The 11,277-nt window shown below is 30.9% G+C and overlaps 1 protein-coding gene across 1 annotated transcript; it reads right to left on the bottom strand.

Moving 5' to 3' along the window:
- Nucleotides 1-4,558: 4,558 nt before the first annotated feature.
- On the bottom strand, nt 4,559-9,556 carry LOC129870043 (glyceraldehyde-3-phosphate dehydrogenase, cytosolic; the record flags this gene model as incomplete). Its single annotated transcript, XM_055944625.1, has 11 exons — nt 4,559-4,895; nt 5,143-5,232; nt 5,355-5,438; nt 5,524-5,666; nt 5,849-5,946; nt 6,037-6,097; nt 6,183-6,329; nt 6,417-6,516; nt 6,610-6,725; nt 7,465-7,565; nt 9,523-9,556. Coding segments are annotated over 11 exons (1,020 nt in total), but the record flags the coding sequence as incomplete, so codon positions are not given.
- Nucleotides 9,557-11,277: the final 1,721 nt, after the last annotated feature.

Genomic DNA, 11,277 nt, shown 5'->3' with positions numbered 1-11,277 from the left:
TATGATTTTAATAGATGCATCTACAAGATGGTCACATGTGTGCTTATTATCAACTCGTAATATGGTATTTGTGAGAATACTTGCTCAAATAATTAAGTTAAGAGCACAATTTTTAGATTATGCAATAAAGACAATTCGTCTTGATAATGCTGGTGTGTTCACATCTCAGGCATTTAATGATTATTGTTTGTCCACTAGGATAACAATTGAGCATCCGATTGCTCATGTTCATATTCAAAATGGTCTAGCGGAATCATTGATTAAACGTCTCCAATTAATTGCTAGACTAATGCTTATGAGAACAAAACTTCTCATTTCATTATGGAGTCATGTTATTTTGCATGCAGCAAGTCTTGTGGGAATCAGACCCACAAGTTATCGTAAAGTCTCTCCATTACAATTAGCTTTTGGTCAGGAGCCGAACATTTCCCATCTTAGAATATTTGAATGTGCAGTATATGTTCCAATTGCTCCACAACAATGCACAAAAATGGGACCCAAAAGAAGATTGGGGATATATGTTGGGTATGAATCTCCTTCTATCATAAAATATTTGGAATCTATAACTAAAGATTTAATTATTGCAAGATTTATTGGTTGTCATTTTGATAAATCAGTATACCCAGTATTAGGGGGGAGAAAATAAGCAGTTGAAAAAGCAAATTGATTGAAATGCATTATCACTATCTCATTTAGATCCTCGTACAAATACATGTCAACTGAAAGTTCAAAAGATAATTCATTTGCAAAATATTGAAAATCAACTTCCAGATGTATTCACTGACCTATCAAGAGTTACTAAATCTCATATTCCAGCTGCTAATGCTCCAATTCGAGTTGATGTCCCAGTAGAATAATTAATTAATGCAAATGAATGTAAACCACATTTAAAACGTGGTAGACCAATCAGTTTCAAAAATAAAAATCCTCGAAAAAGAAAAGGACCAAACAATCAAGATGGTCCGATATGAAAGAACCTGCTCAAGAAGAGCGATGGGACATAACAATTGATAAAACCTTGAAAGAGGTTAAAGTACCTGAAAATGATGAAGAAATTTCAATAAATTATGTTTCATCAGGAAAAATATGAAACCAAAATAATGTAATTGTCGATAATAGTTTTGCTTATAATATTGCTATTGAAATAATGCAATAAAATAGGGATCTTGAATCAAAATCTGTCGATTAATGTAGACAAAGGAATGATTGCCCAAAATGGAAAGATGTAATTCAAGTTGAATTTGTTTCATTTAAAAAACGTGAAGTTTTTAGACCGATAGTCCGAACACCTGAAGGTATAAAATCAGTGGGATACAAATGGGTCTTTATGCAAAAACGAAATGAGAAAAATGAAGTCGTAAGAGATATAGCACGATTTGTGGCACAAGAATTTTTGCAAAGACCTGACATTGATTATATGGAAACATATTCTCTTGTGGTGGATGCAATCACTTTCAGATATCTTATAAATCTGGCAGTTCATGAAAAACTTGACATGCATCTGATGGATGTCATTACAACATATTTATATGATTCTCTAGATAATGAATTTTTATAAAAATTTCTGAAAGATTTAAAATGCCTAAAATATATAAAGATTATCAGAAAACTTGTTCAATAAAACTTCAAAAATCTTTATATGGGCTGAAATAATCAGGGCGAATGTGGTACAATCATCTTAGCGAATATTTCCTAAAAAAAGGATATAAAAATGATCCAATTTGCCCTTGTTTCTTTATGAAAAGGTCTGGATCTGAATTTATCATAATAGCCGTATATGTTGATGATTTGAATATTATCGAAACTCCTGAAGAACTTTCAAAGGTAATAAAATGTCTGAAAATGGAATTTGAAATGAAAGACCTCGGAAAGACAAAATTTAATCTTGGTGTACAAATTGAATATTTTGCAAATGAGATATTTGTCCATCAATAAACATATACAAAAAATATTTTAAGGAGATTTTACATGGATAAAGCACACCCACTGAATACTCAATGGTTGTGAGATTTCTTGATATTAATAAAGATCTATTTCGACCTCATGAAAATGATGAAAAGTTTGTTGGTGCTGAAATACCATATCTTAGTGCAATTGATGCATTAATGTATCTTGCTAACAATTCTAGACCAGATATAGCTTTCGCAGTAAACTTGTTAGCGAGATTTAGTTCTTCCCCAACGCTAAGACACTAGAATGGAATTAAGCATATATTCAGATACCTCCGAGGGACCACAGATATGAGATTGTTTTACAAAAATAAATCCACGTCAGAATTGATTGGTTATGAAAATGCAGGATATTTGTCTAATCCCCAAGAAACATGTGGTCTTTCTTTGACAAGAGATGCTCCAACAATATTATATGAAGACAATGTTGCATGTATAGCTCATTAAAGGGAGGAGACAGAACAAAACATATTTCACCAAAAATCTTCTTTACCCATGATCTTCAAAAGAAAGATAAATAGATGTTCAACAAGTTCGTTCAAGTGATAATTTAGCAGATATATTCCTCAAGGCATTGCCAATTTCAACCTTTGAGAAATTGGGGTACAAGATTGGAATGCGTCATTTTCGAGATATTAAATTATGTCTTCATCAGGGAGAGTATAATATGCGTTGCACTCTTTTTTCCTTAGTCTATGTTTTGTCCTACTGATTTTTCTAGCAAGGTTTTTAATGAGGCAGCAATCAATGCATATTGAGAATAACTATGTATTTATTCTTTTCACTAGAATTATTTTTCTTTACATAGATATCCAAAGGAGAGTGTTGCAAATGTGGATGTCACTTTCATATTATACTTTTCCCCTACCCCCACTATTTCACCTAACCCATTGTAGTCAAAAATTGATTGCTTACCTTTGGCTATAAATAGCAAAACGAATGTGTGCAATTTAGCATACTGAGATCAAAATAATTCTATCTTCCCTTTCTATTTTTCTTTCTTGTCTTTTATTTATTCTTCTTATAATTACTTTTATAACAAAAACAAATTTTAAGTTATTGATGTATATAAGTTAAATCTGCTTTCATGAAAAGTAATAGCAAAAGGTCAAATGTGAAGAGAAGTACGTACACTAGTTCTGTTCTATAGGCAACATAAGCCGCAGTCATATAAACAGGGGCTAAAAGAACTGAAAATTGTAAAAATATATTAATCGATACTAATATTAGAGCAGTAATTTATGTTTGATCAACAAAAAGAAAAAACAACGTAGAAAATAGTAGTAGACGATAATTGAGAAAGGAAAATAAACTTGGGCGAATGGCAATTTTAACCACGTTAGTGATCATAGGATCCATGGGTAAATTGAAACGCTGCAACATAACTGGTAAATATATAATAGGGTTAAGCATAATATTATAAAATTGGTAACGAATCGACTATTACAAGTTAAAATTATTAAGAGTATAAATAAATTCACCTTTCTGAATTCTGAAGGAGTGGAATAAGGAGAAATAATTTTGAAGTTAATGAAGAAATTTATATTTTAACAAAGACTACGAGGGTTACATTATATAGTCTTATAGAAATCCCAATATAAGGTTAATGCGCTATTTTCGTTTTATTTTTAGAAAATAATAATGTAAAAACCTTCTTCAAGACTTGTTTGACAAGACTAATTTATTTTGTATCTTGGGGAACAATGCAAAAAAAAAAAAGCTACAAATATTCGAATTTACCCTTTTATAATGCTTTTAGTCATTATACTCTTTATTTAATGATTAAATGAATATCTTCTTAAAAAATATCTTTCTAGTTCTATAATAAAAACATAATTTCAGGTTTGCAAAAGAAAGGAAATTACGTTTGAAGCTTATGGTTGACATGTATTTTTCTCCTGTAGTAACAAACGTTTTGTGTTAAATAAGTTCTTTATTGATAAATAACGTGATTACCAAGTTGACTTATATCTAGCAAGAATTCATTCAAATTAATCATGTTGGTGAGTCGTTTCAAAATTGAATGCCTAGATTTAGCTTGAGGAGTTTTAAAGATATTGTCCTTTAAGGATATTTCACCGGATGTATGTATATCTCATAGAATTCAACAGCCTCTTCTAGTATAAAACTAAGAATTCCATTTAGCTCTAAAAGGTTGTCAATAGTCCAATATGAACCTCTTATTGAAAAAATGTTGGGAAGGATTAATTCTTGAACAACTAGGTTCTTATCATATGATGGTAGCAAGGTTACAATAATTACACTATTTTTTTTTTATAATCGTGGTACCTAGGCCAACTTGCATGCACCTTAACTAATTCCACTGGATGTATACTACCTCTCACCAACAACCGATACCAGGTAACTCTGTATTTGCCTTGTTTTTCTTTAATTGATTTGTAAAGTCTCAATTGGTAAAAAATGCAATTATTTACTCACCAAAAACAAGTGATGTATAATATGCTCTTGACATCAAATTTGGGAACCTTTGTTGGATTAAGGCAACTTTATGTTACATAATTGACAAAAAAAAAGTCAGTTTTATATGGAGTAGTTATTAACAATAGAACAATGAAGATGAAAATGAGAAACAGTCAATCTTACAATTCAATTGAAAATTGGAAGTCTACAATTCGACTTACACACACAGAATATATCTTTAAGTGTACCAAAATTTCACCTTTCTAACAAGAATAAAATAAAATATGAGCATAATACACTCATTCGTCTTATTATTCCTACTGAACTATAATATAAAAAAAAAAATCTCAGAAGCTTTCTAATAAAACTCCAAAAATAACAAAAGGGATATAGTGTGCACTAATCTCTACTTGTCTATTATTCCAGAGCTTCTTCAATTTCTTCTTTGCTGAACTATAACCATTAGAAAAATTCACTGTTTATGCAACACTTGCCATGTGACGAATCAAGTCGATAACACGGTTACTGCAGCAACAAAAAATATATACTATCTTGTTAGAAATGTAGGCGATTTAATTAAAGTAGGTGTTGAAATAGAAGCGAATTCAGAAGCTTAGAGTCAGTAATCTTATATACATTTTAGATTTGTTTTGCATGTGTAGATAATTCGAGTAGAAAGTAATAGGCTCAGTTGGACCCATAGAAACGGAACCATCTTTGGCCACAAACAATATCTTATCACCATATTTTTCTAGTCTGGTAAGAGCTTTACCTGTAGCCCCATTCGTTGTCATACCACGAGACAACCTTAACAAAGTTCCCATTAAGAGCAATACCAGCCTTGGCATCAAAGATGCTTGACCTGAAACATGCAGCATATCAAAATGCTTAGTAACGATTCCAGAATTTAGAGTCAATGAGTTCTGCTCTTTCTTTATAAATGCAAATTTGTCCGAGCTATACTATGTTAAGTACGATTCTTACCTACAATCACCCACAAAATCAGATGAGACTACCTCTTCTTCGGTGTAGCCAAGAATTCCCTTCAAGTTACCCTCAGACTCAGCCCTGTACAAGAATAAAAAGCAGTTAACAAAAAGTAACTACTAACTTATAAATTCTTCAATAGACGAAATCTCAAAAGTTTTCGTACTTGAGAGCTGCTTTGATTTCATCATAGGTAGCTGATTTCTCAATCCTCACCGTTAGATCAACCACTGAAACATCAACAGTCGGAACACGAAAAGCCATCCCAGTCAACTTTCCATTCAGTGCTGGTAGAACTTTGCCAACAGCCTGCATTATCAAATGTAAAATGTATAGTAACTACACAATTTCCACTGGAAACACAAGCTTGTACAATTGCATACTATTTAGGAGGAAACAGAGTAAATTATGCAACGCCTTTTAAAGCGTGGATCGTCTTACAGAGCATATGAAATATACAAAAATACATTTGGGCAAGAACATGTTAATACCTTGGCAGCTCCGGTACTGCTAGGGATGATGTTATGAGCAGCAGCACGTCCACCTCTCCAATCCTTCATTGAAGGACCATCGACTGTCTTTTGTGTTGCTAAATAACAAATATAGAACAATAAGCGATCAACAATGTTAAACAAGAAAAATATAACTAGGAACACCAGTAATTAGGAGCTTAACTTACCAGTAATAGAATGTACTGTGGTCATAAGTCCCTCAACTATACCAAATTTGTCATTAATAACCTGCGATGATGAAAATTTAATACGATTAAAGTTGGATTTCAACTAAAATGACGAGATTAGATACCAAACAGATTAAAAAAACAACCTTAGCCAATGGAGCAAGACAGTTGGTAGTGCAACTAGCGTTAGAGACGATGTTAATATCTGCTTTGTATTCCTTCTCATTGACACCCATAACAAACATGGGCGCGTCCTTGCTAGGGGCTGAAATAACAACCCTCTTTGCACCACCCTAACAAAAATAAGAAAGAACGTCACAACTCACAAAGAAATTTTTTAAACTGTCGGGGTATAAAATATGAAAATGAACTATGAAAACCTTCAAGTGGGCTGCAGCTTTGTCTTTATCAGTGAAAACTCCAGTGGATTCTACGACGTAGTCTGCTCCAGCCTCGCCCCATGGAATTTCTTCGGGATTTCTGTTGACCACACCAAGAAAAGTAAGATAAAAACGAAAAAGAAGCTCCAATGTAATGCAAAAAGGTTGAAATCTTGTAAATGCAGTTAATTACCTAGCACCAAATACTTTGACAGGCTTATCGCCAAAGAGAAGAGTTTTTTCATCCTTAACTTTAAGCTCGTCTTTCCTCCATTGACCATGAACGGTGTCATATTTGAACATATAGGTCTATAAAACACGAAATTCAAATCAGACTCAAATTTACATTACAATGAGTGTGCGATATATATTAGCTAGAAAATCAGGCATTTAATCACAATCTGGTTGTCCATACTAACAAAACTCCTTGCACGTGAAACTGTGAGATCAATAAAGGAACTATATATACCACACTGACACGTCTAATCAATAAAGATCATTTTCTTCTATTCAATTTGTAAGTTGTTATAAGAGGCCATTTTTATACTAGATGCAGTAATACTTTAAATGTGATATAAAATTCTTGATTCTCTTGTGTACAGATCCAACAATATGGAACATTCTCTTCTTTCCCCCTGCGGAATTCATGTTGAGTAAGCCCATTAAGGGGTAAAGCGCTTTCATTGCAAGGAAAGGGTGTAGAAATCGCACCAGAGGCAAATCCAATATTAAACCTCATAGATTCAAATTCGTAAGTTCTTTTAAAATATATCTCAAAATTTGATTTTTATACTACTTTTCACACACATATATATATATGTGGTCTACGTTGAAAATAAGGAGTTTAATTGAACCTACTTTCATCTAGATACTTCTACATGTGACCACACCATTTGGTGATAAATATGGAACATTCTCTAGTCATGGCAACAACTTTACAAATAATATGAATAACAATGAATAAATATAAAGGATTAATAAGATCGGTGAATTTCGAATACCAGATAATTATAAAAATAACAGAATTAAAAAAGAAAAATAGAGTAACCATGTAGTCAGTAGTGATGAAGGGGTCATTGACAGCAACAAGTTCAATATCATCACTCTGCAATGCCACCCTAGCCACCAATCTACCAATTCTTCCAAAACCTATATGCACACAAATAAAAATTATTTTTAAAAAAATATTAACATTAACAAATGCTGGCAACAACATGAAATTCAAAATCACCATTGATTCCGATCTTGACTTTGCCCATGATGTTTATAACAAATAATTAAACGAGAGAAAAAAGTTTTAAGAATTTGAGTATTTTTTACTAAGAAAAATGTTTAGTACAGTAGAATGCAATGATACTATTAATGGTATTTGTTTATAAATATAGAATTAGAACGGAATTATAGGTTTTGAGCTGAAAGTAACCACTAATAACAATGTGGTTATGAGTTTTTGTGGGTAATACGAGATGTACGGGTTAGAATTGGTTTTCTAATTAATGATTAAGTTCACTAATACCCTTAATGTTTTCTGATAATTAAATTTCATTTACGTACCTCTCTGTCTTTCATACAAAAAAAACCACACATTAATAAGTCACGCTTCTTCTTTTTTTCCTATAAAAGAATCAATGCTTCTTATATCTATTTTTTTTTAAATTTAAACATAGTTTAATATTTTATCTGTCCTAATTTATTTGGCACAATTCGAATTTCAAGAGTTAAATAGCTTAATTTTGACTGTGAATTCAGGCATGAAATCTTTAAGTTTTTCGAAATAAAATTTATATATTTGAAAATTACATAAAAAAAATACTATAAATCACAATAATTGATAATTCAAAATATATTTTAAAAATAAAATTACGGCTAAAAAAAATTATTTGAATTTCAAAAATTTCATATAAATTAGAACAGAGGAAATAGTGTGTTTTCGATTAATCTATATAAATTTTTTATGCTGTTGAGATGTGGAAAATTTGGTATGTTCGTGATAGGATTTGTTATTTGTCATTTACTTTCCCACACATAAAAGAACTTTCATATAAGCTCAACAACTATTATATGAGTGAACTTTTAGAAACTCTTTTCTGTTTACCGGAAAAAAAAACTCCTTTTCTTCCTTCTCTTTTTCATTATCGTGCCCTTAATTAGTGACGTAATCCGAAATTTTAACCACGAATTTCAAAAGAGTACTATACATAATTCTTTTATCTCTATGTACAATATAATTTTATATGAATTTATACTTGCAAATTAATTCTTATGGCTTCTCTATTTGATAATAACTATTAATTAGGAGCGCACTATGCACATTATAATTTTATATGAATTTATACTTGTAAATTAATTCTTATGGCTTCTCTATTTGATAATAACTATTAATTAGGAGGGTGATAAAATCAATTCATAAAGTTATGATTCACCCAATTCGCTTAGATTTGAACGGGTTAATGACCCGTTTATTTTATTTATTCAATTCGTTTTTGATCCCTTAATTCAAGTCATTTAAAAATTAGGTTAGTATGTAATTCAAATTGATCTCATTGAGAAACAATATCTAAATATTTTCATAAAAATAATTTTTTGGTTTAAATTTGATTATTATTGTGTATGTGCATAACTCGAAGATGTAATTTCAACCATTATATTGGTAACATCTACACCTTTATAACCTCCTCCATGATCTCTCACTCCTCCATAACCTTTTCTATGATCTGAATGGTTAGTGTCATGGTCTTATCATTTTTTATTCACTTATGTAATGATCTGTCTCTGTCGTTAGGAATAGGCCAATGAGAAAGAATTTTGGGTCAAAAAATTTGAGTAGTAACGTAATGAACCGGTAAGTCGTTTTGAGTGTAAGAGCTTTTTATTTCATAAAAGACTCACCCTGTAAATTTTTAATGGATATTTTGCACTATTCGATAACTACGGTTATTTAGTTGAGGGATAATTTAGATAACTAATTTAATTGATGGACTAAAGTGATAATTTATTTAATATCCTATACCTTTTATTTTATATTTGTTAAAATAAATTAATAGAATTTATCACTTTTAGTACATAATTATTTTACAAAATAGAAAGGGAGAAAACGAAAACTCACCTGTGTAGAAACATGGAAGAGGAATTGTAGAGAGTTAAGTTCGGCATCAACAAGAGAGTATTGAGGTAAAAACAAATCATACCTATCTAAGCTTCTATCATTGTATAGATGAATATTGGATAGTTGATTTGTGGCTGGGTGAATGGAGTAGTAGGGAAACAATTTGATTTACTTTATTTGGGATATTATTTCTTAAAGATTTAAGGGGCAATTTAGTGGATAACTATAGCATAGTGGAGGACAAAATGATTGAGAGTTAATGATAGCATATTGATGAGCCAAATGATTGGGGATTTTAGGTTAGAATGGACCATGGGTATAGTGCTAAATTTCTGCAAATTCGATTTCATGCCTCCACTGGTTTCGTAATCAGTTGGCTTCGATTTTAATTATTATTATTTTGTTATCATATTATAAATTAAGTTTGACATATTAAAATAAGTAATTAAATAATAGGTGTATTGTATTATGTGAATACCATTAGAGTTATGATATTGGATGAATTGAGGCTTAACCCCATGCTTGAGTTTTAGGGAGTTGATTATAGAGTTGGATGAGTTGTTGGGTCTAGGTTAAACATATATATATATAATATTGGTGTCTACGGATTCGTTTACTTACGAATATTGTATACTTGATAGATTGGAAGCTTGAGGCTTTGAAGAAAGGAAAAGCATAGGTGAATTAGCTTGCTTGATCTCGATTCTCGGTTGTAACGATCTTATTTTGTGACTTTTGTTGATTTTCCTATTTCACCCTTAACTTTTATAAATAATTTATGACTTGTGGGAATGAGTGGCATGATTTTCATATTAATGAAAAAAATTATTTTGTTGTTAAAAATATATATTTTTTTAAAAAATAATACTAATAAAAAAAAGAAATATATATATATATATAAAATCTGATGGCATTAAGCCATCAGATGTAAACGAGAGAACGAGAAAGCGGCAGAAACTGGAAAAAAAATACGGAGAAAGAAAGAAAAGAAAGGGGAAAAGAAAAATAAAAGAGAAGAAAAATAGAATTTTCATTCCAAAGTGTCAAGGTAAATATTCTCATCCTTTCCATTAAATTTTTATGTGATTATGAACATATTTTTAGGGTATATTGGTGGAGAAATAACGCCGAAATAAGAAAATATGTCCCTAGGGTTATTCACATAAAATCTTGATTTGGGGGTCGAATAATGATCCGTTTTAGCTTAAATTTGACATGTGAGTTTATTTTATCATGAGTGAACATAATCGGAAAGAAAATTTCATATTTGACTTCAATGACTCGAGATGACTTTTTGACCCAATTTTTTTATCCGAAATTAATATAACAATATGGGTGTCATTGAATTCGTATTCTTATGAAGATTATGTATTTGAACAGATTTTGATCATTCGGAAGTATTACGAAAGGCTCAAATTTTAAAGTGATTATTCAATTTAATTAAGGCAAGTGAATTTCTAAGCCTCAGTTTAAAATTGTAGATGCTTGTATTTTCGTGTTATATGTATTGGGGAGTAATGAAAATTGGACTGTGTTATTGACTGTATGATTGGCCTTAAAAATGGAGATGAGGGTATAAAATGGTGATCTAATGACATGTATTGGTGGAATTGATATGTTGTGATTATGGGTTTATTTTGGACATGTGAAATGACTATGTTGATGTGAGATAGGAAAAATTCTTGTTGTTGTCATGTTATTATCGTGAATCATATGAACATGAATTGATTGCATTGGTTCTGACATACTGTGCCG

The sequence above is a fragment of the Solanum dulcamara genome, chromosome 2 (genome assembly GCF_947179165.1).
Source record: "Solanum dulcamara chromosome 2, daSolDulc1.2, whole genome shotgun sequence".
In the NCBI taxonomy this organism is placed as follows: Eukaryota; Viridiplantae; Streptophyta; class Magnoliopsida; order Solanales; family Solanaceae; genus Solanum; species Solanum dulcamara.
This window is presented reverse-complemented; position numbering and strand designations above follow the sequence as displayed.